The 27,135-nt window shown below is 38.9% G+C and overlaps 2 protein-coding genes across 2 annotated transcripts in view; both read right to left on the bottom strand.

Annotated features, from left to right (window-relative positions):
• Positions 1-903: 903 nt before the first annotated feature.
• emx2 (empty spiracles homeobox 2) lies at positions 904-8,724 on the bottom strand. Its single transcript, XM_088351091.1, has 3 exons — positions 7,887-8,724; positions 5,231-5,415; positions 904-1,841 (listed from the first exon to the last, which is right to left on the bottom strand). Exons 1-3 carry the CDS (start codon positions 8,293-8,295, stop codon positions 1,674-1,676), a joined length of 762 nt encoding a protein of 253 aa, XP_088207217.1. The 5' UTR covers positions 8,296-8,724; the 3' UTR covers positions 904-1,673.
• A 6,144-nt stretch (positions 8,725-14,868) lies between these two features.
• The window catches only part of eif3a (eukaryotic translation initiation factor 3 subunit A), a 13,475-nt gene continuing 1,208 nt past the window's right edge, over positions 14,869-27,135 (bottom strand). Inside the window, exons 4-23 of the mRNA XM_088350683.1 lie at positions 26,981-27,117; positions 26,733-26,896; positions 26,338-26,537; positions 25,725-25,933; positions 25,476-25,647; positions 25,281-25,385; positions 25,067-25,165; positions 24,859-24,975; positions 24,609-24,794; positions 22,633-22,980; positions 22,420-22,524; positions 22,242-22,355; positions 22,048-22,170; positions 21,809-21,962; positions 20,537-20,718; positions 20,391-20,470; positions 19,744-20,324; positions 18,106-18,226; positions 17,823-18,034; positions 14,869-15,344 (exon numbers count right to left, since the gene is read on the bottom strand). Of these exons, the coding sequence (XP_088206809.1) occupies positions 15,175-15,344; positions 17,823-18,034; positions 18,106-18,226; positions 19,744-20,324; positions 20,391-20,470; positions 20,537-20,718; positions 21,809-21,962; positions 22,048-22,170; positions 22,242-22,355; positions 22,420-22,524; positions 22,633-22,980; positions 24,609-24,794; positions 24,859-24,975; positions 25,067-25,165; positions 25,281-25,385; positions 25,476-25,647; positions 25,725-25,933; positions 26,338-26,537; positions 26,733-26,896; positions 26,981-27,117 (3,579 nt within the window). The 3' untranslated portion in view covers positions 14,869-15,174. The remainder of the gene's footprint in view (positions 15,345-17,822; positions 18,035-18,105; positions 18,227-19,743; positions 20,325-20,390; positions 20,471-20,536; positions 20,719-21,808; positions 21,963-22,047; positions 22,171-22,241; positions 22,356-22,419; positions 22,525-22,632; positions 22,981-24,608; positions 24,795-24,858; positions 24,976-25,066; positions 25,166-25,280; positions 25,386-25,475; positions 25,648-25,724; positions 25,934-26,337; positions 26,538-26,732; positions 26,897-26,980; positions 27,118-27,135) is intronic.

Raw genomic sequence — 27,135 nt, 5'->3', positions numbered from 1 at the left:
CACTGGGCAAAGCCCCCTCCCTTTATCTCATGCAGCCCCTCCCCATATTACGCGAATGATAATTGCCACAAACTGATTTGCACTTTCACAAAAAGCTTGTTGAAGAAAAAATGTGCAAAATACGAATTATTAGCTGTATTTTTTTTCTTCCTAAATCAAACAAAAAATGGAAATAAAGTGCCTGCTATACCTAGTTTACACCAAAGCCTTTATGTTTTTACACGGTAACCATACAAAAACATGAAATGTGACTATAAAATATAAAAGTGGTGTCAAAAAATGTAAAACGTGATTATTACCATGTGAAAACCAACACAAAATACATTAAATTAATTTACCTACGAATTATAATGTCTTCCATAATAAAATAAGACCTAAATTGAATCAAAAGCTTCACGTTTTTACACGATAACCATACCAAAATATGAAATTTGACGATAAAACATTTTGATGACAAAATAAAAATATTGCCCTCTAAAAAACTAAATTAAAAAAAAAGAAAAACGGTAGTTCAGACTGATAAATTGGCCCAAGACCGTCCTATCCAAATCGTTATGCTTGTGAAAATAAGAATTCGACTTGAATTACATCGAAACATGCATGTTTTTACATGATAATTATATAAAAATATGAAATTTGATCATAGGATATCAAAGTGTGTCAAAATAAGAAGTTTATTTTATGAAGAAAAGATAGGGGCTTAAAATATTCGGCTCCATTCTAATCCCATTCAAAAATTCCATTCCACGAAGGATCATGTCCACTTTTTCATCTATTTTTAATTTTCAACTAATTAATGTGATTTTAAAAAGTGAATGTAACTGCAGAATAGTGTAAAACATGTGTTTTCGTTTGTAGTTTGGTTTTTCAAAATAAAGGCCTTCGTATACGTTTGCAGCGCGCAACGTATTGATAAAACTTTATTGACAAAATATCAACAATGACATACTTCTTGGAAGTATACTTTGTGTTAAAATTGTAGCAAACTTAACACATACACAAAAAATATTTACATTTTGTAAAAGAAGTTGTTTTTTAACAGAAACAATAACAATATTTCTTCTGTACATGGAATACGCTCAGTGCTTGGAGTCTTTTCTTTTTTTGAAGTAAATTTCATTTTTCAGTCCTTGTGGCATGTTTGAGTAAAGCTTTTGTGGTTGAAGAAAACCAGTTTTTGCTTCTTTTTTTGATGAGCACTGTTACTTCATTATCTTTTTCACAATCACTTTTACACAAAAAAATGGTGAATTAAAAGACTTACACACTGTTCGAAAAATGAAGTACAACACCTCGGTTGGAGAATTGAGTTAAATAAAAATAGATTTTCATTTTCGCCCGTGACAAATTAAAACGACAACCATGCAATTCAAGTTTTTTTTGTATGATAAAAATGCAGTTTTGGTATCTTAGAGTGAGCAAAAAACTGAAGTGCAACCATCCTTTGTGAATTTGAGGAAGGGTGAAAAAGAAGATTTCATGGGGTGCCACACAAATTGTCAGTACCATGTTTTTTGGGCGGGAAATAACTGGGTTTTCTGTTGTCCTCAGCTGCCCAGAAGAGGGATTTGAAATGTGAGATAGGGTGGACTGGACCCCAAACTCAACCCAAGCGTCTTGTTTGGTTCAGTCCTGGATCAGGGTCCTCCAAGCGCATCTCGTACTGTTTCAGTTTAATCGTCCGAAGTGACATCAATTTCCTCCGGACTGGACTGTTTTGTAGCCAACCTCCATCGGTTTATGTGATGCGAGCCCTTCTTCTTCTGTTGAGACTCAGAACCTTCCTCTTCCAGTTTTTGTCTCTTGAATTTCGTCCTTCGGTTCTGAAACCACACTTTTACCTACGGGGAAGAAAAAACGGAATCAGATCCAGGGCAAAAACATCCTGTCCACAAAATTGCCTTTTTACATACGTACCAGACTATGCACTGGACTAGACTAGACTGGACTAGAATATAATATAATAGAATAGAATAGAATAGAATAGAATAGAATAGGATAGGATAGGATAGGATAGGATAGGATAGGATAGGATAGGATAGGATAGGATAGGATAGGATAGAATAGGATAGGATAGGATAGGATAGGATAGGATAGAATACCCATGATTGCCATTGATAACTTGGCACTAAACATGTAATAAAGGCTTTAAATCAGGGGGTCCCTAAACTTTTTCCTGTGAGGACCACATAACTTTTCTCTTTTCTTAGGGGTCGAAGTCAGTTGGTAACTGAAAAAATGTGACGATTGCAGGAGTGCATACATCTAAAAAAAAATACAACTTTCCCAGAATGCCACAATCCAATATTTTTTTCTTGATTATTCACAGGACAAATGACATAAAATAAACTATAACATTATTTTTGGATAAATATAAATTGAATAACACTGTGGCAATGCCAAAATCATTTATTCTATTCTAAGCAATGTAAGTGACAAATTTATTGTCAACAAAATGAACATTCTTCTCTGGTATCATCACTAAAGATAGTGTTATGAGATATATCAACGTGCCTTTTCGCAAGTCATCTATATCACTGGTCGTCCAGTAGTACGTTTTTGGGTGCCGCCACCCAGTTTCAGATCTCCTTACAACCCAAAAATGCACAACAAGGCCTTGAGTTGTTTCAGGATAACAAAAATGAGAATCAAAATGGTCTCAGGTATTTTTCGGAGGGGGTGGACCAAATGTGGAGGGGGGGCATAGTTTGGGACCCGCTGCTTTAAAGAGTAAAAAAGATAAAAGGCTGTCAGGATAAATGAGCAACATATTTGAAACTTTGAAACGAATGCTTAGAGACTGGCCCAAATTATAACAATAATGCAATGAAAAGTAGTGCAATAACAAAGAGGTAATACAAATGACCAAATACGCCGAAAGATATATATTATCATAGTTTTGCGCGCTTGTTTAGGGTGGTGATAGCCCCGGGAAATAAATGATTTAAAAAAAGAAACTACCCGCAAATATCAACGCATTGAATGCTAAAATCATGTCCCACTCCTCCCGTAAATCCACCCGTGGGTGGTATTAAGGACAAATCGATAAATTGTCACTGGCTTTGTTATCGGTTTCAATGGCGAGTGAGGTTGAATTAAGAAGCGCTCAGTGCACTCATTGAAACGGACGCGACGCTTCATTTGGGTTCGAACAATGTGTCGAATATGGCAAGCTTTTTTGTGCGATTAAGCCCACAAAATGGTTAACTCCTTCATTTAGCCTCAATGGCAATATTCTCAGTGTCTCCTTTAAGTATAAAGGTGGAGAAAAAGTCACGCAACCCCCCTCCTCGAATTAGGGTCTATGTTGCCTTGTGCACAACATATAAATTGTATTATTTCTAATGCACACATTTTGATGTATTAGTTTTCAAATATTGTGTTAATTACATTGTAGCAAGTGTGTTATAAGACACAACCTAGCAAAGTCCCTAATCGCTTTGAACAAAGCTCGTAAATTGCGGAACAATTATGTATTTATATTTAATAAGGTATTCATAAATTCATAACATTGTGAGAAATGTGCTGTTAAAACGCATAAAATTTACAAAAATTAGCTAAGTGTCTTATTGCCCTCAACATAAAACATCATTTGTGTCCATTTCTTAAATACAAATTATTGCATTTGTTTTCAAATAGTACATTGAAAACACTGTAAGAAATGGGTAATAAAACATAAACTTTACACAACAGTGCACCCCTAAATGTAGTAATCGTCCAAAATAGTCTTGAACACAGTGCATAGATTTATAGTACAAACACTTTAATGTATTTTCTCCAAATATCACATTAATAACACTGTAAAAAGCGTTTAATAACACAAATGTACACAACCCGGCATATACATATATATATATATATATATATATATATATATATATATATATATATATATATATATATATATATATATATATATATATATATATATATAAAATGCTCTTTGTTGAACATTGCATCATCACAAACGAAATTGGCATGAAATAGTCAAAAAACAACTAAAAATTGGCAATTTCCAAAGGGAAAACTGCTGCAGAAGTACAAAGAAAATATAATAAGATACAATTAAAATAAATATTAATTAGGCCATAGTCAACAAACGAGGAGATCCTTAAGTATAATACACATAGTTTGTACATTTGTGTATTCGATTTAAAAATTCAACCAAAAACCAAAAGTGCTCAGAAAATGTTGTTACATATTTTTAATTCGTAAAAAAAAAAAAATTCTTAATTCAGGACTGATTGTTTCAAAAATAATTTGCTTTAATTATTTTCAAGTATTACATTAATAGTATTGTAGTAACCGTGTATCAACATAAACAATATAAAAACACACACACCTTAGATTGGGTAAGCCTAATTACCTTGTACACAACAATTGAGTTGTGTTAAGAATATATAATTATCATAAAATACTTTGCTGTATTTCTTTTCAAAAATTAAATGGATTACAGTATAATAAACGTGTAATAACATACCTACAACTTACAAAACCATCCACCCTAAATTCTGTGTTTAGTTACCTTGCACGCAAAATGTGATGATAATAATTATAACGCAAACACCTTCTTTTATTTCCTTTTAAGTATTATATAACTAATATTGAAGCAAACGTGTATCAACACAATACACACAACTTTTTACGTTATAATAAGTGAGAGTCTAATTACCTTGTACACATCATGTGGAAAAATGATTATATTTATAATGTAAACCCCCTGCCTTATCTTTTATCAAATATTGCATTAGAATTCCGGTGTTTTAAAGCAATAAATACAATGATATTTTTCACATTTTATGAGTTAAGATTTCAATTTCCATGCACACACATATTGTTTTAAAATTGATTTATAGTGCATAAGTGTTGCTGTATTTTTTAAACATCCCCCTGATAATGTCATAACATTCAAAAAGTGCATTATCGTATAGTGCAATTGCTCAAATGCAGGAATATGATTAAAATGAATTGGAGTACTGCATGATTACAATTAGGATTAATTGGCTGTACCCTAAAAAAGCAAATTACAATTTCATCTGGAATGAATACAAATACAAATGTTGGCTATACCCTAAAAAAACAAAAACAAAAATTACTGTCTTACCGTGCATGAATCAAAATAAAAAATAATCGGCCGCACCCCAACTAAAGCCAATTGCGACCTCCCTTGAAACGCATACGACTAAAAAAATATGGTCTACATCCCTAAAAAGCAGAATGGCAATCTTACCTGAGTTTCCGTGAGGCTAAGGCTGTGCGCGAGTTGTTTCCTTTCTGCACCCACCACATAATGATTTTTCTCGAATGCGTGCTCGAGCCGCAAGAGTTGCGAGGGCGAAAACGCTGTCCGGATTCTTTTGGGTTTTCGGGCCAGTGCGTTGTGCAAAAGGAAGCTCTCGGGACTCGTTTCGTTACCTGAAGTCCCACCGGGGAAAATAAACAAACAGAATAGGTAAAAAACAACGCTCTGAGCCTCATGTGTTATTTTTTTTTATTAAGCATTTGCAGGACAGGCCCAAAAATATGTCGATTTGTGTGCTTAAAGAAACGAAATACAAGATAACAGTAAACAAATATTTTGCAAGATAAATAGTTGGTTTTGCATAGAGTGAGTAATTGCACTTTTTAATAAAGCACAGCTATTTCTAGATAAAATATTTTTGGACACAAAATTACTCTACCTTTTAGGCACTTGCAAAAATATCAAGTAACATCCTTTAAAAATAAATTCAGAAACGAGAGAAATGTAAATAAAATAAAATAATATTATATATATTGGCGGTGTATTGAGACTATTTCAAGACAAAATAATAAGTCACTATTATGCTCTAGGACCAATTTCGAGCTATTTAATTCATTTAGTTTGAATCTATATTAAAAAAGCAGAATTTATTTCATCATATAGTGTTGACGTTCTTCAATTTAGAACCCCCCCCCCCCACCCCCCCACCCCTCTTTTACGAAATAACATCAACTCTTTACATCAAACACTAAAAAATGCGATAACAAAACATGTCTGTCATTAGAATTAGACTCGTGTTTGTTGCTAGAGTGGACATTGTATGCAACGAGATTAGACATGACACTCCAGGATAAACACGTAATAAAGACTTAAAAGAGAAAAGAAGTTAAAAGGAATGTCGGAATAAATTGGTTCACTATAAACTGTTATACTTGTTTTGTTGTAACACCCAAAATCGTGTGATGTTAATAGATATTCTTTGTTAAAGCTGGTTTAATGTATCGCTTTGTATGTGGACCATGTAAGAATAAATAAGGGATATGTTTCTATGGTAGTGCTTGGAGAAATCCCGTGCAATTATTAAAACAATTAATTAATTCGATTTTTTTTAATCCATGCTAAAAGGCAATAGCTATTATCCTCTACAATTAGCACACATATTTATTATTTTAATAATGCAAATAACCTTGTGTGCCCCATAAAACAAATCGACCAACTTGATAGAGTGATGGGGTAAACATTGTTTGCAACGAGATTAGACATAGCACTCCGGGATAAACAGGAAATAAAGAAAAAATAATATTTAAAAATGTCGGGAGATATATAGGGGAAATATTTACAAGGTAGAGCTTGGAGAAAAAGTGTGTAATATTCTATCAAATTGATTGTTTTGAATTTAGAAAAAAGCCACGCAATAAAGTAATAGCTAATTTTTATTTTCTTTAGAACAAAATACATACACTTGATATATTATTTCATTCCTGTGAAGCTCAGCCAATTGGTCCAATTATTAAAGATGGCAATTCCCCTTTCAAAGCGGTTATACAAAATGAATGAATTCATTATTGAATACATGGCCATTATTTTCATTATATTAGAGTTTACTTGGAGGTATTTTCCTTTCAGTGCAAGAAGAACAAATGGAAAATATGGAAAAGGTTGAAAAAATCATAATATTTCATATTTTAATGAGTTGTATATCAAAAGTATACGCATTTTCACAGTGGCAATTGTACTTAGCAACCACATCCCAGCACCTATTTCTTCACAGCAAATAGACCGTGTAGAATAAGGTAATTTGAGGAAACAAGTTTATTTTATTCACGAGATAAAAACATTTGCTAGTGTACCGCGACAATATTGGCAATCTATAATGTCCTTGTCGTCTGTTACCAGTGAACGAGACGATCAGGAATAGAGACAATTGGTGTGATAAAAAACGATGTATAGTTTTTAATTTCCCAAGCAAAAAAAATGTATATGATCGAAAAATGTGTAGAATACGGGTAAACATATATGTTTTAAATTGTATTTTTTGATGATAAATAAATGTTTGCAGATCTCCCTCAAAACGAATAGAAACCAATCCGATAGAAATATAGAGGACATTGTTTACAACGAGATTCGACATGGCACCCCGGGATAAACACCGAATAAAGAAAATTACATTAGAAATATCAGGATAAATAGTTGTAATTTTTAAACGAATTGGTTGGTTTGTTTAAAAATAGCTACCCAGAAAAGTAGTAGCGATTTTTTAAATTTAAATGAATTTGATCAAGAATATTCAACGTTTTCGTGAGAACGAGAAATCATAGCATATATTCAGAACGAGTTCTTTTGGGGTTTGCCGGTCCGATAATTTAAATCAAATCGAATTTATTTGTAGAGCACTTTTAGGGTAAATAATTGCCTCTCAAAGCGTACAATAAGATGATAAAATCCCCTCCGTAACCCTAACCCAACAACCCAAAACACCCAATACACAAACGCACATAATGGTTAAAATACAATAAAAACAGAATATATAGTAATTATTTAGTCATTTAATAGTTCACTTTTATTTTGGCTTTATTAAAATCACATGTAATTTAATGATAAATAAACTATAGCGGGCCTCCCCCAAAATAGATTTAAGACCTACCTTGAAATCGGTGTCCCAAATATCTATATCTGTGTAATAACCAAGGATAGAAGGTGGACGGGTCTCTTTGTTGGCTTCCAAAAATCGGATGCGGATTATGGGGGGACGAAAGATGGTGTGCGGCCAGGGCGTGCGGGGGGGCCACCGAATGCACCGGCACCGCCGAATTGGGCGCATGCGAGACCGTCTCCGCGAACACCAAGTCCGGGTTCGAGTACACGCCCCTGCCGCCGGAGTGAAATCCGTTTAAAAACGGATTCATTTGGCCCGAGTTTGCATAGCTGAGCGCGGCCGGCCTGATGGGCTCCTCGGTGCGGGACGCAGGGGCCACAGGGGCCACGGGGGCCGGGTTATCCTTCGCCACCAGCGACTCGATGGTAAAACACCGCTTGGGTGCGGGTTGGAACATTGCGCGGTGCTGCTCCGGGTTCCCCAGTTTTATATAGAAAAATACAAGTTATCGCGGGGGGAAATACTCCAGAGAAAGTTGCGTCAAGTTGAGAAGGGGCGCGCGTTGTGCGCAAATGAAAACCCCTATGTAAAAAAAAGAAGAGTCCACGCCGTGTGTTCCGGATTTAATCCATGGATGTGCTGGTTTAGTAAATGAAGCTAATTAGAAAACGTATCTTTTTTCTTCTTCTTCTTTTTCTGCTGGCTCTTTAATAACGTCCCGATTGGCCGCCGCCTTTTGCGCTTAATGTGGAGAAGGAGCGAGTGCGCTTTAAAGCGCGTTAGTGGGCGATTGCGGCCTGAGTTTGGAGAGGCGGACTCGAACGCCAAAAGGAGGACAGGATTCGTCCAATTGGGATGGGTTGTTTGCGAACGGAACGGCTTTATGGGCTAGGTTGCTGAAGTGAATAAGGAGAAGTCAATAAGGAGACTCTTTCACTCTCTCTCCCTCTCTCTCTCCCCCTCTCTCTCTCTCTCTCTCTCTCTTTCTCTCTCTCTTTCTCACTCACGTACACCCCCTCTCTCATTCTCTCTGTCTCCCTGTCTTTCTCTCTCTATCTCCCTCTCATTGTTTCTCCCTTTCTTTCTCCAGCTTTCTCTTTCCCTATTTAATTTGTCTTTTTCTTTATTTCTCTCTCACTTCCCTCCCTCTCTTTGTATGTCTCTATTTTTCTCTCTTTCCCTCTCTTTTTGTCGTTTTACCTCTCCTTTTCTCTTTCACTATCTTTCTTGATCTCTGTAGACTTTTTTTCTCAGTCTTTCACTCTCCTTTTCTCTCTCTCTCTCCTATTTCCTCATATCTCTCTCTCTGGCTCTATTTCTTTCTCCCTCTTTCTCTGTCTCATTATATCTCCCTTCCTTTCTCTGGCTTTCTCTTTCCTTATCTAATTTTTATTTTATTTCTCTCTCTTCTCTGTCTACGTTTGTCTTTCTTTTTCTTCCTTTCCCTCTTTTTTTCTCTTGTTATCTCTGCCTTTCTCTTTGATTCTCTTTCTTGATCTCTGTAGATTTTTTTCTCAGTCTTTCACTCTCTTTTTATCTCTCTCTCTGCTATTCCCCCATCTCTCATTTTTTCTCTCTCTCTGTCTCTGTATCTCTCTTTCTCTCTCACTTTTCCTCATGCTCTAGATTTCGCTCTTCTATCTTTTTACATTTCTTTCTCTCCTTTTTTTCTCTATATTTTTGTTTATCTTCCTCTCTGTCTCTCCATCGCTCTTTATTCTTCTTATTCTCGGTATTTACTCTTTTTCTCTCTCTTCCCTGTCCCTCTCTCTCTTTTTTTTCTATTTCGTTCCTCTGCCCATTTTTCTCTCCCTTTTTCTCTTTCCTTCTCTCACTTTTTGATCTCTTTCTTTTTTCTCTCTTTCTCTCATTCTCTCCATCTCTCCCTCTCGATAGCGCTCGTCGTATGAGTAGCGTCATCTATGTGTTGTTTATTTAGTGTAGACAATTTTAACGCTCAAAAGAAGTAAAAGACCATTGTATTTTGAAACAAGAAACGCCATTATTTTATTGTATTTGTAATTCATTTTGAAAAGTGATTGATTTGGTGCATATCATTTCATTATTATTGATAATAAATCATTAAAAACAAAAGAAAATCTGAAGAACACCCTGGAAGAAGAAAGAGTCGCCTTTCAGTGAGGCGAGCCGAAAAAGCCAGTTCTCGAAAAAGAGCCGTAAATCCCGTCTCTATCGCCCAAGATGGAGCGCGCGCCCGCCAGCATATAGCGACATGCACGCTAAAACGCGCACGCACGCGCAGTCACGCATTCGAGTCCTCCAGGCCTCTGACACGTCCTCAGTCGAAATCGGTTTAGTTTGATTCGGGATCGGTTTTCTAGACGTAATCGGTCCGATTTCATTGTGTACGTCCGCATATGGTTTCGGTTCGGCTTCATTGAGACTACATCGAACTGATTTAATCGAATAAAATACATACCTGCTAACACTACCGCTTTGCACGTTAAATTCCGCTTTTCTCCTCTTTAAAACGGCTGACGATTAAAACAAAAATCTACTGCTTTCAAGAATGTAAACAACAACAGAAAATCTTGACTCGAAACGAGTATTTTAGTCCACGACTGCTTTATTTTGAAAATACAGAGCCTTTACGATTGGATTAGAGTCCAATAATGGTAAAAGTTTGCTACTTCCGGTTTTAAACAAACACATGTTGTTGTTCTTGTTTATATATATCCTGGAGAGGGGTTGTATTTTTTATTTTTTTTTTGCATAAAACTAGAGTTTATCTGATAAAATCTACCACTTTTTAAAGGGACAGTGTTTAATGTTTAACACCTTCTGGCGGTAAAAAAAATATCACTTATTCAATGGAAAACAATATTTATCCCATTAAAATATATATATATTTCTCCTGTTTTCTTTCATATTACTCTTCTACAATCCCTCGTCTTTTGGTCTTTCGATTTTTTTCCCTGTCTTTTTTTCTGTTTTCATCCCATTTTAGGACACCTTATCCTTTTTTCAATTTGTTTTTCTCCGTTTTCCTTCTTTTTATCTTTTTTCTTTACCCTTTTCTTTTCTCTGTTTTGTAGTTAGTTTCTTTTTCCCTTTATTTTTCCTTATTTTCTCTCTCTTTCACTCACATAAGGCAGGGCATACAAATAAAAAGGGAAAACTGTGCACTCTGGTCACATTGACTCTCAGTAGTTTGTATTTTTCCTTGGGATTTTTAGCACTCGATATCTGGTGGTCAAGTATTGCACTCTATCAAAGGTTGGCCTGTATCCAATTTAATCAAATACTGTCGGGCAAAATATAATAACGGTTACAATCGGATACAACATAATTAAGAACATTTCTTCGTCTTCTAATAATAAAAAATATAATCTTATTTTTGCATTTCTTGACCAAATTTGTAAAAAAAAAAAATCCCCAATTTTTGCATACATACCTAAATTGTATTTTCAAATGGAAATGTATTTTATTCCTTTAACAAAACTACACAACCAGGCCTTCAACACGGTACCCACTTTCACCAAATAGCCCCCGAAGAACATCAGAGTATCCCGTGGACGCATTCTGATGAAAAATCAACGTTGAAGGGTCATTGTGATTTTCTAGGAAATGCGATTTCCAACTGGCATGACGTTTCAGTGGTTGCCTGGGCCTGTTTGAACTCAACTTTGAATCATTATTAATCTGGTTATAACATGGTAAAACCAAAGTAATAACACAAAAGAGTTGGGATTTTAGAAATGTATTAAAAACAGTAACAAAATGGCGCTCAGCTTTAATTGGTGGGTGACCACTGCCATACAAAAGCGTGAGCTCATTTCTGAAGCCTCCATTTTTAACAAAAAAATGCCGATTTATTCACATTTAATTGTTCTTAATATTGGGTTATTTATATAATGCATTGTTTTAATCTTAACAATACGCGATTATTTTTTATTGGCTCGATTTAAAATAACAATTCACAGAATTGTATCTAGAGTATTAATAACACCCTTATTATGCAATTCCTACTGACTTGATTCGACGCTCGATTTTATATTAATTGTATTTAAGTAAGGTTTCGCTATTGCAATTTTCGCAGAGTTTATTAATTTAGTTTCGTTAATAAATGCTTGGTGTTTACCACGTGCCATATAGGGATGCGCACTGGGCAACGTGGAGCTTTGACACCCTCTAGTGGTTGGAAGGTATACAGAGTCGAAAATTTAAAGCAGTGTTTGATTTCTGTAAATCTGCTAACGCGATCAAATAATTTTAAATAAACCGATATGACGATTTCAGTCAATGCCAGCTCACCGTTTGGGACTGTGGTTGAAGGAATATGCTGCTTTTTTGAACTAGCTTAATAAAATATCTAATTGAGAAAAAAAAACATCATAAACCAAACCAAAACTATATTCCAAATGATTTTAAACATTCCCCCTCAGTGAAGCCGATACAATGGTTTGATTTAAAATGAATTGTTATGGGGCTATTGTCACTGTTTATTTTAAGCTAGAAGCAAATATTTTAATGTTTTAATGATTGCAGTTGATGAAGAATTTTGTCATGTTTAAAAAAATGTGTAACCTATCCAATATTTTTACATACGTTATTGTTCTTCCTGTACATAATATTTTTCACTTACAATGAAGTAAGTTAAAACTGATGGTTATGAATTCTAGCCAAGTGTGGAAACAACAAAAGTATTTCATTTTACATGTCCATTTGGCAAGGACAGATTTGTGAAGGTTTACGTATGGAGGTTTGCAAAATGTCCACCAGTTCAGTGTTTCTCAACTGATGGTTCGGGACCCCAAATACTAGTCGTCAAGTAATTTTTATTTGTATAGCCCTTAATCACAAAGAGTCTCAAAGGGCTGCACACGCCACAGATTATTGCGAACCACAGACTATTATTACACCATCCTCTGATCTAAAACCTAAATAAGGGCAAGGAAAAACTCAAAAACCTCAATATGAGGAAAATGAAGAAACCTTGAGAAGGGACAGCACATGCGGTAATCCCCCTTCCAGGATGACCAGGCTGCAATGGATGTTGCAATAACAAATAATACACAGATAGTGTCAACAAAAAATATAGGTTATTCATATGCTATAGAGTAGAAGTGTGTTTTAAGCTTAGATTTAAACACTTCCACTGAAGTTGCAGATCGGATCTCAAAGCACCGGTGCCCGGATGGAGAACGCTCTCGAACCTGCGGAACTCTTCTTGGCTCCTGGGATCACCAGTAGACCAGCGCTTTCAGAACGAAGGCTCCGGACCGGAACAATAGGGGGAAATAAATCTGAATGATATGAGGGAGCAAGTCCATGCATGATTTTGTATAGTACCTAGAGAACCTTAAAATCACATCTTAAGCTAACAGGGAGCCAATGCAGGTTAGCTAAAATCGGGGTAATGTGATCAAACTTTCTTGTCTTAGTTAAAAGCCTCACTGCGGCATTTTGTCACTCCACTACAATACTATTAAGAAAAAAACGTAGGGTCAGTTACCCTCCCAACAGTCGATGGCGATGAAACCATGCTCGATTTCTTCTACCTGCTCAGGCAACCACCGTGTTTGAGAGGGCTTGCAGCTCATTGCATTGTGATTTTGTTGGTTTTATTTCCCTTTTCTGCCCAAAATAATGGGTCCCGAGAAAGTTAGTAATGAAAAGGAAGTGAACAAAAGTCACAAGAGCGATCGGGTGGAAGATTGCGAGATACGAAAAAAAGTGCGCAAGTGTCTGCCATAGTAGAGCTGCTCAAAAGGTGCAGCAAATGGTTTAAAATTGTTTTACCCGTAGCAGTATATTGATCTACCTTAACTATATATTTAAATAATTATTCTTGTTTAGACACACACTTTATACACAAGACAGACCACTTGAATGTAGTCTAGTCATTTGTAACCCTTAATCACAAAGAGTCTCAAAAGGGCTGGACAGACCACATAGTATTGCAAACTACATACTATTACACCATCCCCTCATCTCAAACCTACACAAGGGCAAGGGAAAAACTCAAAACCACATTTGCCATAGAAGTGTTTTAAGCCTAGGTTTAAACAGTTCCAACGAGGTTGCAGATTGAATCTCAATGGGCAGAGAATTCCACAGCACTGGATCTCTTCTTGGCACTTGGGATCACTCGTAGACCAGCATTTTCAGAGAACCACTGCACTCGGTAGACAATTTAAGTTTGTTTTGTTTTTTCACATTAGTTACCCCCTATAGGTCAAAGCAAGAGACAATGTAGATATGTTTAAGTTTTTCCTCGGTTATTGTACATGTTTGAAGCCCAACTGCAGGAAAAAGTTAATTGAAGGGGATACAAATGTTTTCCTTTACATCCTGACCGTGAAGTGAACACAAAAACCCTCTGAGTTGAGAGTTTAAATTCAAAGATCCTGTTACTTTTATCTTTAGGTGTTCGATTCGTAGATGGTGCATTTGGGTCCAATATAATATACAACAGTTGCTCGTGACTAAGGTGATAATGTAACTGATTCGTCTCAGGGGCCATTGAATCAAATCAAAGTGGGAATTCAGTATATGGGTACAGATATTGCTTATGTTGTATTAACTAAATGGAGCTATAACTTTAGGGTGGTCAGGACTAGGGCTGAATAATTCGAGGGAAAAAAAAAACCCTAATTCTGATGTTTCAGACCTGCATTAATCATATTGACATGCTTTAACATTGAGAAAACAGCGCCCTCTTTTGTGGAGTTTGGTTACGGTGGCTCTCTGCTTGCAAATTTTGGCTAGTGATGGGGCTATTAAAACCCTGTGGCACCCAAACGTGAAACTATATATCGATGAGAAAAAAACTGCAGTGTCTTGTGCAAACACAATCACGTAGCATTGATTAGATTTCAGTTAACCATGAAGTCCTGGTCAGGACTGAGTTAAACCCCAGGTCAAAATTGTGGTGACAATTCCTAACGCACGAGGATTAAAATAGCTTATTTGACAAAGGAATAAACCACGAACCTCATTTGAAAAATAGAATTTTTGAATTGTTTTGACACTTAATAGTCTGTACTCAAAAGAGATAACCAACACATCCAGAACGTTTTGTTTATTCACCCAAGTTGTACAAAACTGCAGCACTCAAAACATATGTAACGTACTGCGTTCTGTGTTGCCGATTATTTTAGATGTTTTATTGTTTGCTGTGTCTGATTGCAATGAACAAACAGCTCCTGAAAGTTAACTACCGCAGTAAAGGAATAGTCATCATCAGGAAACGCATTAAATATGAAGATCAATAACGCATAGAGACTATGAGGAGCTTTAATGCAGCTAAATAAGGGATCTGTTAGCAAAGGCCAATTGGTCTTTCCACCATTTTTGATGCAGGACATTGGACTCAACGGCGGACGGTTGTCCAGCCGTCATCGTCCGTCTCGTTCTTGGCGCGACGGGCGTCTTTGTCCGAGCGCCAGGTCTTGTCTCCCTCTGTATCTTTGTCTTGCTCGGGCTCTCGTTCCCTGGGTCGTTCCTCGCGCCTTTCTTCACCGCCACGACGCCAAGTGCCTCCTGTGCAAAATAAGATCAGCAATTGTCAGGCGGGAAAAAGGGTTAGGGCTTACTTCAGAAGGTGAGATCGGTGTGGAAGAAAGACTGTATTTAATTTTTTATTCCCAATCAGTAAAGGATTGGTTGACTTTTTCTCAGCTCAAACTAAGCATTGAGGTTGACAAACGAATTGACTACTATGAACACAATACCAACACAAAACGTACAATGTATTCATTTTATGTCTTTCAAAGTCCCATTAATATTAAGATAGACCAAACAGTTGTTTTTCTTGTCGTGGTTCAGGACATTTTGTTTCCTCCCTTCTTTTACTGGTAGTGCGAGTTAAAAATAGTGTGATAATGAAATAAAATCTAGTGCACGTAACATGCAGGGAAATGTAGTAGTCCTGCCCAAGCAACTTCACCGATTTCATTTCACTTACACCTCAAACGCCCGATTCACTCTGGGAAATCTCACAATACCCTCTTCCCCTCCCTCGATATATTTTCCCCTTGGTTTTATACTATTCACGTAGGTCACCCTCTGTGTATTCAAAGCGAGGAATTTCTCCTAAAAGTGAGATTTTCCTACCTGAATTATGTGAATAACAGGGAATACTTTCAAAGCTATTTGACACCACCTATAAGCTGCTGTTTGAAAGGTAAATTTGCAAAGGTTGCAGTCATTGCAGGTGAAAATGTAAAAAGATTACGCCATGTTATCCCTATTTATGATACCACTTTATGGAATATCTAAAAAAATTGGTCATCCCAGGAACACCTAAATTGATGGGAAAATACATCTAGGGCACGTACAATTAGTCATTGGCCTGTATGAGATTCTGACAGTATGATAACCTCCTGCCAAAATATAATAAAGTATGAAAATTACAGCCCCAAAATGCAATTCTTCAATTAGAAAAAAAAGAAGTAAATGAATGTAGCTGCTTGTGTAAGCTGTTGCAATAGCAACACTTCCTGTCTAGGGACAGCCAAATGTCTTTTTGGGTCCTTTTTTCTTCCCTTCCTTTCATGCATTTTTCCTGTCGCACTCCAGTCCCTCCTTTTCCCCAAACACATGAGTGCATGTGAAAAGAAGTAAAATGCAAAACATTAAATTGCAAAGAATCTTTGGGCTACTCTTCACTGCCCTATCACAAACGTTTTTAAGACTCTTGCTCTAAAAACAAAAAGCCGGGTCATTAACTGTAACAGACCGAATTAACGGTAATTTGAACCTTGGCTTTGTAACCCAAGAACAATCCTGTAAAATTCTCCTAAAATCCCAATTAGAAACGTACCCAAAGTAAATTGAATACTGTTCTTGAACCGTTTGGAGAATATAGGGTTTGGTCACTTGAAAAGGTAACACTCTGAAGTTTTGTTCTCAACTGAAATCACTGCAAGTGCTACTAACATTGAGTAATCCAAGTTGGAACAGACAAAAATGAGTTTTTATTCTCGCACGATTTTTTTTTTTTTTGCAATCACGTGCTTGCAGAAGAATGTAGCATGGGCAGCTTCGCTGTAAGACACCTGGGACAATAGCATGAAGCCTTACCTGGTCTCATGTCAAACTAAATGAAACATTGTATTTTACACATTTTTAGAAGGGTAGTCTAGGTGTTTTCAAAAGTGGCCATATAGAGTCAAGTTTACAGCTGTAAAACCTCTGCAATTGCTTTCAATGTTTGACTTATTTTTCAAGTAGTTAATCACTGATTATGTGGGCCATGTCTGTGTATTCAATACAGGCAGTCATAGGCTATTGCAAGCGGTCAACCGTAAAAACAAAAAACAAAAAAAAACTTGCAATTGGTACAGAGTGGTGTCAATCAAAAGGTCACAGGCTAACGGCTATACTAAAAATCACCTATATGTTTGTTGACTTGTAAAAGGGATTTATGGAGCAAAACAGACCGATTACAAAAAATGATCGCCAAATGATGCAGAAATGCTTTAGGCAGAATTTTTAATCTGTCTGCATTATTATGTGATTGGGAGTAGATATACTACACGGTTGGATTCACTGGACCATGTTTGTGAAGAATCTTTTCATCGGTGGAATACTAGGGTATACTTTTTTGACGAGTTATGCTGGATTGATAGTTTTAGGGTATCTTGTTTCAGACCGATTGCAATGTTTGTGTGTCGAGTACATTTTGAAATATTTTGAATCACAAGGATTTAAACTTTCGAATGATACGTGGCAAGACACATCTTATTTCCAACAGTCTGACGGCACGCCGGGATTCAAACCACAGTAAAGCACCAAACCAATTATTGGCCAATTGCTAATTTCAACCCTTTGCTTTTAAACTAGAAGAATATTGTAAAATTGAAAAATACAATTTGAAAATTGAAGGACATCTAATTTGCTATTTTAGTTTTCTGCAAAATGTCAATGTGTTAAAACACACTGCATTTGTTTAAAATAAGAAACAAGTGGAAGCAAAATATATTGTGATGAGCCAAGAATCACAGGCTCTGTGTTTACCTTCATTTTGCTCTCTTGGTGGGGCTCTTTGTTGATCATCATGACGTTCTCGTTCACGTGGAGGCTCGTCACGCTCCCCGCGGCGGTCATCACGGTTCACGCGGCGATCATCGGGGCGATCGTTACGCTCACCGCGACGGTCGCTATCGTCCCGGCGAGAATCTCTCCAGTTGCTTCTTCCTTCATCGGCTCTCCTCCAACCGTTGTCTTCTCTGCAAACAAAAGTAATTGAACTTCAGTTCCACACAAGGGCACAATGAGTTTCTCCATCTGTCAGACTCACTTTTGACGTTCTCTGAAGCGGTCACTGCCTCGTTCCTCCCTCTCGTCTTCGTCGTCATTGTTACCGCCGCGGGGAGGGCCCCAACTTTCTTCCCTCGCTTTTTCCCGCTCCCGCCAACCACCTGCCACAAAAGCCCTAAGTTAATCACTTCCCCCTCAAAATCAAGCAAAAAAGATTATGACTTGATTCACAGAGGGGGGAAAAAAAGAACCTCAGACAATATTAAATATGGGATATTCCAGACTACAGAGCTGCATGCTTACATTTAAGAACAAAACTTATGCCTTTGTACGAGCCGCACTGGATCCCAAAGGCTTAAACAGCCATAAAAATGACCTAATTAACGTCGATTACTTCCATTTTTAGGACACACATCTGACGCCAACCGCGTTCATCCAAAGGAGCCATGCCCACACACAGCTAATGCCATTTTCAGATGTTTTTTTTTTTTTAGTTCTGCTCAGAAATATTTATGTCACGTGTTTTAGGATCGTGAGATCATTCGAAATGGAGATTACAAAGATGAGCACTTATTTATTACTGCGAAAAACATGAATGAGGGTGGCGGCGCGTAAAATCCATGCATCTATTATCTGCTCTGATTATCCTCAGCAAGAATGCGGGGGTGCAGGAGCCCATCCCAGCTATTATCAGGCAGTGGGCACCCTGATCTGCTTGCCAGCTAGTCGCAGAGCACACAGAGACAGACAACACACTTGCTCATTCACACCTAGGAACAAGTTGGACAAGCCAATTAACCTGAAATGCATGTTTTTCGGAATGTGGGAGAAAGCCTGAGTGCCCAAAGGAAACTCACAACGGCGCGGGGACAACATGCAAACTCCACCTGGGGAGGTTGCGGTCGCTGGACTTGCACCCAGAACCTCTGCACAGTGGCGCTGCGCGCTAACCACCAACCAATAATACGAACTATTTTTTCTAGACAGGGCCATGGTGTGGAGAATAGTGCCAGTACCATTAGTTTGTTGTCGTCCTTGGTGGTTGTCGCGGTAATAGACCAAATTGTATTTGCTGGGTATCATTCCTCAAGGATTAAAAGAAACTTCGGTGACCCAACATTAACACCAATGATACAGAGAGAAGTGTAGCGTATTTGATAGATGCATTTTACTGCTCTTCAGTTTGGATGTATAGAATAGGGACCAGATTTGTGAATGAAAAAGTTGAAGCATCATGAGAAAGTTGTAAACATTTTACAAATTACTGTTAAACCTCCCGTTTTGCTCTAGTTCTGTATTACATGAACAATGTTTGCAAAACATGGACTCATTTCGCTCGAAGGGTGTACTAAATATTTCTAGACGGCACTGTGGTGGCTTTGTTTTCAGACTGAATGAGTTGTGGTAAAGAGCAGCTCGCTTTTTTTCCTTGATGCCACCACCAAAAACAAAACAAAAAAAAAACAACAACCACACACCGCATTAAAAGCCGCAGAGTTTTAAATCTAGCACAAAGTAGCGGCCTGTAGTCCGCAATTTGCAGTATATGACTGAAGGCAACCTGCGAGGTAACCCTTACAGGCAGGTTTTGGATAGTCAATAGAATAGAATAGAATATGCCTTTATTGTCATTGTTACAACATGGGATATGCTGTGACAACGAAATAGTGTCTCTTACCTGGTCTACCGAGGGGTTTCCAGGGTGAAGGATCATCACGATCCCGACGAGGACCATCGTCTCCGCGTCTGGGTCCCCAGTCGTCATCACGCCTAGGACCCCGAGAATCATCCATGCCCCGACGTGGACCTCTGTCGTCATCAAAGCCACGCCTGGGGCCACGGTCGTCACCGAAAGCACGCCGGGGTCCGCGATCGTCGTCAAAGCCTCGCCGTGGTCCGCGATCGTCGTCAAAACCTCGCCGGGGTCCGCGATCGTCTTCAAAGCCACGCCGGGGTCCGCGATCGTCTTCAAAGCCACGCCGGGGTCCGCGATCGTCTTCAAAGCCACGCCGGGGTCCGCGATCGTCGTCAAAGCCGCGCCGGGGTCCACGATCGTCGTCAAAGCCGCGCCGGGGTCCGCGATCGTCGTCAAAAGCTCTGCGTGGACCTCTGTCGTCGTCCGCACCACGACGCGCGCTCCGATCGTCTTCAAAACCTCTACGAGGTACTGGGTCATCTTCGCCCCTGCGAGGACCCTCGCCACGCCTAGGAGTGTCATTCTCCTCCTTGTCTGCGTCACGACCCTCTTTCCTCCATTCCCTAGGGACAAAACAAACCTCAGACAAGCTCAGACTCTCACAACCGATGCGAATGCAGCACACATACCTGTCGGGCACAGAACGGCGCCAGTCCGATTCTCCTTCGGTGCGCTTACGCCATCCTCCCTCCTCTTTCTCGCCCCAGTCCTTTTTATAAAACAGACAGTTAGTATGAGGCTCTAAACTAGTTCATGGAGAAAAGTCAATACAAACCTTGGCTTTATCTTCTGGGTTGGCGCGCCTCTCCTCTTCACGACGACGCTCCCGGTCTTCGATTTCCTGCTGGCGAGCGCGCTGCTTCCGTTCTTGCTCTTCAAGTTTGCGCAAGCGCTCCTGGTACACTCGCTCTTCCTCCTCTCGCTGCTCCTGTTCAATGCGCTCACGCTCCTCGCGTTCTTACACAAAAAATGAAAAATATTAACAAGCTATTCCTTCCAAAAGTGGTAAACTGCAACAACTTGAGTAAATTATAAACAATGGCAGACATCCAATAACATCACAATTAGTATTGGTCGGTTTACGTACCGTATTTTCCGCACTATAAGGCGCACCTGGTTATAGGGCGCACCCCGAAAAAATAGTTTTTGGTCCTATTTTTGACATACATAAGACGGACCGGATTATAAGGCGCTATAATAGGAACGTGGACAAAACAGATAGTTCAGTCCAACTTATTACCCCCTTAAAATTTCAAAAGCTTGCAAAGACGCAAATACGTGTCGAGAACACGTGCGGATGCGGTGTCCGTACGATGTCACTCAAATGCATCGTTCCATCATTCGGAAGGTTAAAGTCTTGGGATTCAAGAAATGCCAACCATACCTTAGTTTCTATTTTCTTTTTCGCTTGCAACTTTACTGTGCATGACAATAAACACTTGGAATTGAGTTTAATTTAAAAATAGACACTCCATTCCATCCATTATCTGCACCGCTTATCACAGAAACATTGAGTCCAGTCTGAAACAAGATATATAGTAGCTCACCGAAGTCGTTGTGTTCATAATAATGTGCAGCCGAGGTCCTCTTATATCCGTGAGTGTAGTAAATCCGGGAGAATAAAATATTTACAAATACAGTATAGTAAAAAATGCTTTCTGTATGCCGTCAAACCACGTGCTATACACATTCATCTTTTTCGGCCAATTGCAGGCTTTGTTTTGCCGTGTAAGCCAATGCCAGCCTGTAAATTATAAAAAGGATCCGCCTCTTGACCTCCGAATAACTTTAGCCAATAGTGATCGATTCAAATGATGATTGAAACATTGGTTAGCCAATGAAACGCCGGTAAATAAATCCCAGCATACACCGCGGACTACATAGCGTTGGGGGAAAATCTAGTCAGCGGCTGCTTGCCTTAGTTGCAAGACTTTGCGAATTAATATTGATCCATAAATAAGGCGCATGGTCAGCTTTTGAAAAAAATAAAGGCTTTTAGGTGCGCCTTATAGCACGGAAAATACGGTAATTTGCAAATGATCATTACCTCTCTTGAGCTGTTCCTCATGGATCCGCTGTTGTTCTTCCTCTTTCTGGAGGTAGAAAGCTTTACGCCGGTCTTCTTTACGCTGCCGCTTTCGTTCCTCCAGACGAGTATTCCTTTCCTCTACCAAGCGCTCCTGGAAGGCCTTCAGTTTCTCCTACAAAAATGAAAATCAAAAGATACATAAAACAGTTGCTTAAAGTATTATACTAATAATGAATATGAGGCTTACACAAGCATACCTCATAAATGAAGCTACGAGCTGCAGTTATTTTAGACAAAAAGTTTTCCTTGTCCTCCATCATGCGGGACATGCGCTTTTTGTGCTCCAGGGCTTTTTCACGTTCGACTTTCATGTTACTGATCTGAAACACCAAAAAACAATGTTTTAAAACTGAAAATGGGTGCCTAATGATTAGTTTGTTATCAAACAAACCCGCTCTTCCTCCTGGAGCTCCCAGAGTTCCATGTCTTTGACACGCTGATCGTCATAGGCCTTTTTGAGAAGAGGAATTTCCTCAAGTCGTTTTGCCCTTTCGAAGTAATCAATCTGCAGACAGAGACAGTGAGTCCAGTGCATTACTGTAACAGAAAAATAAGCATCTCATCATTGCCTTCTTTTCTTGGTTTTTTAGGCGCTCTTGAAGTTCTTTCTTCTCCTTCTCCAGCTGCTCAACCTGCTTAGCCATGATAAAGTCAGGATCCAGCTCCTCGAGGTCCTGCATTATAAACCATGTTGAAAATGTTTTAGTGACAACTTTAGTGACATATTACTGTAATAAAGATTTGGAATGTGCAACACGATTGGACTTTCAGTCAGACATTACCTCAATGTCAATATCTTTGAAGGCCTTAGCTCCCAGTTCAGTCTTCTTAATTTGCTCCAGCCGCTCTCGCACTGTTTTTTTCTTGATCTGCTCATGTTCTTGCATGATGCGCTCCTTCTCCCTTTCTTTGGCCTCCAGGCGCAGGCGTTCCTCCTCTGCCTTGCGAACCTTCTGCAGCTCAGCTTCACGCTGCTCGAGTTCCTCTTTCTCACGCTGAATGTTCAGACTCTCCAGGCGCTCCTTGCGCTCCTCAATCGTCTGTCGGCGAGCCAGGATGCGCTGGTGGTCCTTGCGAGCATGTTTTAAATAAGCAGCTATGGCCAGCTGGCTCTGCTCCTCACGCTCTTGCTGAAAGACATAAGTACAGAAAAGCGTTAAAGTAGCACTACAAAAAGGAATCAATCCAATCGTTTATGAAAACGTTGGCAATGAAACGGATCATCAATTCATCATGTCGCGCATTTTATAAAGCACTCAGCACGTTCACTCAAAGCAAGTGCACTGAATTTCCCCTTTGCTTTGCACTTTGGTCCGGCAGAGGGCACTCAATGATGCACAATGAGCAGCGGTTCTCAACTGTTCAGGCTTGAGGAACCACCATCCTACCCTAATTCCAAGCTGCGATCCAAATAAACAGAAAAAATATAATTCTCAAATTTATTGAATGAAAGAATTGCGCAGCAATTTTAGTAGAATATACAGTATTGACAAAATATACCAGCAAAACCAAAACAACTTCAAGTAAAAGTACTGTATTCCTTGATCTTCTGATTTTTTTAATGACATCCCTAACGCTTGACTTCTGTGATCCAAATGTATTACTTTTTAGACACCAAAATAATACTCAAAGTGCTGTATATAAAAAAAAAAAATCGGTTTACAATAAGATGACATCTGAATAAGTACTTGCATTATTTTCTCTGATGTTGCCTTTTACACACACACACACACACACACACACACACACACACACACACACACACACACACACACACACACACACACACACACACACACACACACACACACACACACACACACACACACACACACACACACACACACACACACACACACACACACACACACACACACACAAAATGAATAGCATGCATTTGTATGGATTATTGTTTAATGTTAGGATATTTGCTGCATCTGTCCCAATAAAAAAGGTATCCACTCAATTAGTAAAGAAAATTGTATTTTGGGGAAGAGCAACACTTATATTTTAATCTCATCTCATCATCCGTACCGCTTATCCTCATTAGGGTCGCGGGGGGGCTGGAGCCCATCCCAGCCATCTCCGGGCAATGGGCAGGGGACACCCTGAACTGGTTGCCAGCCAATTGCAGGGCACACAGGGACAGACAACTCATTCGCTCATTCACACCTAGGGACAATTTGGACCGGCCAATCCACCTGAAATGCATGTTTTTGGAATGTGGGAGGAAACCGGAGTGCCCGGAGGAAACCCACGCAAGCACGGGGAGAACATACAAACTCCGCACAGGAAGTCTGGAGCTGGATTTGAACCCACGACAGGTTCCCATGACATGAACTGTGCCACACAAGCGCTAACCACTGCGCCGCCGTGCTGCCCTATATTTTAATGTAATTATACATTTTTAAAGCGATTTAAATTTAGAAGTATGTTTTGGGAAAATTAATGGTTCATTAGTGTTTTACTTTAGCTTCAGTTTTTATTTGCTCAACTTCTAGAATGTAGCAGCTTAAAAAAACTCAAAAAAATGCCATAATACAACACATTTTCCTTTGCTCAGCATTGTTTTTTTGACAAACCCTCGACCGCACTCTTATAATACGTACAGCCATTACCTTAAAGTGAATGTAGCTTTACCCTGATAAGGCGGCTGTTTTTGTCAAAGTAAGGACATAAAAGTGCGATCACAAGCCACTAATTTCAAGCATAGCGGTGGTAATGTCAAAATATCCATGCTAAAATAGAATAAGCTCACCAATGTGGAAACAGGTTTGATGACTTGCAGGGCCTTGGCCATCGACGCAGACATTGCAGTCAGCTGGTTCCTAATTTGCTCAGATGGCATGTTCTGCAAGAAGGGACCAACTGGAGCATCCTCCTTAGTCGAGTAGTTAAGATCTGATCCAAAACTCAGCGTCCGAGAAGTGTGGTCAATTCGGACCTTTATATAAGAACAGACTTTAACGAATGGGAATAATCTTTAAAGACAGGGGCCATGACATTACCTGCAGATCACAGTGCCTAGCAGCGTCAACAATAGAGCGCTCCAGCTGGAAAGTATCCACAAATGGAACCAGCGAGGCCAGGCGACTGAACTCAATGCTCTGATAAATCTGAGCGACCTGAGAGAAATTGACACAAAATATCAATATACCACACCAAAGATATGCGTGTAAAAGTCGAGTGCTCATAAAGAAATTTGTTTTGAATTACTTGTTGCAGGAGACGCAGGATGGTGTTGTTTTGCAAGTGAGGGACATAGTGCTGAAGTTCAGGTTCCTTCTCACCTTGGTCTCTCACCCAATTCAGCACCTGGAAATGAAACCATTGAGGTATGGAAATGAGAAAGGCAAGCAACCTAATTGGAGATCCCTTCTATAATGTTTGAGTGAGGGAAAACTACGTTTGTTGCTCCATAACAGTTTACCTTAGTTACTCTGCCACTCAGCTTCAAAGGGTTGAAATCTACCTCAAGCCAGTTGTGAAGGTCCTTCACCTCAGGTACTACATATTGCAACAAGTTAAACCTCACCTGAAAGGCAATGACAGATAATTGAATACTGTTAAGTAAATACATGTTCAAACACAAAATTGATTAACATTCTTCTTTCTTGTATTATACCATATCATTGATCAAACTTTGGCGGGTTGGTGGAGCCTGCAAACCAAGGAGGGTTGCCAGCCGGCGGTGTTTCTCCACAATGATACCATCCATGTCCAAAAGACGGGCGATATCTGTGCGCTCAGGAGTAATGGGAATGGAAAGAGTAGCCAGGAGGACTCTGGTTGACATCCTGAAAGTAGAGTTTATGGACATTTATATATAGGTTAATCTTCATTTAAATAAATCTGAGGGTGGTGAAAACAATACCTCTGCATCTCCTCCTGTGTCAAATTCTTGCGCATCTCTCTAGAGCGATGAAATAGACGGTGCAAGGTGCAAGCATGGAAGAGGGCATTTCCAGACTTCCAAAACACAGTTGACACCTTGTTGTAATAGTTGGTCATCAGCTGGGGTTTGGGTGTCTTCTTTGACAGTGCAAAAAGACCATGGATGTCCTCAACTGCCTTAAATGCTTCCTGGAACGAGATATATTTTCAAAAGGACATCTTTAACGATTGCAACTTTAAAAAACTTTGAAGTCATTGTTAAAGTCTAAACTGTTAATTATAATGATCAACATACTAATTGTTCTAAATTTAAAAAAAAAGGTTTTAGTCATAGCAAAATCAAATGAGTGACTTGTGAATAATCTATGTCGAGCTGAAAAAACCTTTGCACTGACAGTATTGGTAAATAAACAAATCAGAAATTTGTACTAACCCTACTTTGAACATAATTTGTAGAGGATCAAATTTAAATGCAGTCCCTGACTCGGAAATTAATTATTTTTATCATTTCTCTTTGGAAAAAACAATTATGCATTTGAGTTTTCAACATTTTAAGATACAATTGTGCGTCATAACTCCTGTAATAAACAGACCTGCCAGAGCTCCATGCTTATGGCACTGTCAAGTTGCACCAGACGGGTCTCAAGGTGCATTGATTGACTTTCAGGGTTGTTCAGATTGATGGCAGTGCTCTGGTTGTGGTGGCGCTGAATCTGACTCAGATGCATCCGCAGGTTGTCACACAACTTGCGGAATTCTGCCTTTCTGGTGTACTGGAGGCAAAACTTGAATGCTGCAATAGAGATATAAGGACTCATAACAGAACTCATGTAAAGACTGACTTGCAGCAGAAATATTCGAAAATATTTTTAACAATATGTTTTCTAGACCCAAACCAGTCATACACAAAGTTTTGGTTTAAATTGTGTTTGAGGAATCGACCTGCCAAGGTTTAAGAATGAAAAATATTCATTGCTGTCAGTAATACCTTGCTGAGCAATGTCATGGTAAAGGCGCTCTACTTTAGAATTGTTTCGCAGAAGGTCCAGGCACTGGCGGTAAGATTCCCACAGAAATTTCACCCACGGAGTGAGGAGCAGACGATCAGTACGATCCTGGGTGTCCTCACCACTCACAGCACTCAGGAGCACACTGAGGGGTCACAACAGAGACCGTTACAGCTAACGTAACTCAATTGAAGAGCTAACCATATATTTGCACACTACAAAAACTCACTTTTCTGGGGTCTGGATGTTGTCCAAATCCTCGATGTCCAGGACCATCTGCTGGGACTCTTCTTTTGCCGTTTCGGTCTTGTCCTCAGCTAGCTTCAAATAAGCTCTAACTACATCCTCCAGGGATTTGATATTCACCTGAAGGTACAAGCAAAG

The sequence above is a fragment of the Urocampus carinirostris genome, chromosome 13, assembly GCF_059441175.1.
Source record: "Urocampus carinirostris isolate Australia breed hairy pipefish chromosome 13, RoL_Ucar_1.0, whole genome shotgun sequence".
NCBI classification, from domain to species: domain Eukaryota; kingdom Metazoa; phylum Chordata; class Actinopteri; order Syngnathiformes; family Syngnathidae; genus Urocampus; species Urocampus carinirostris.
Note: the sequence above shows the minus strand (reverse complement) of the source record. Positions and strands in the feature narration are given on the sequence as shown.

Excerpts from the sequence above, each read along its gene's own strand:
- emx2 (XM_088351091.1), bottom strand. The coding sequence starts at position 8,295 with ATGTTCCAACCCGCACCCAAGCGGTGTTTTACCATCGAGTCGCTGGTG. Across the intron at positions 5,416-7,886 it reads TTTGGGACACCGATTTCAAG|GTAACGAAACGAGTCCCGAG; the intron begins GTAGGTCTTAAA and ends GTGGGACTTCAG. Across the intron at positions 1,842-5,230 it reads TTAGCCTCACGGAAACTCAG|GTAAAAGTGTGGTTTCAGAA; the intron begins GTAAGATTGCCA and ends TCTTCCCCGTAG.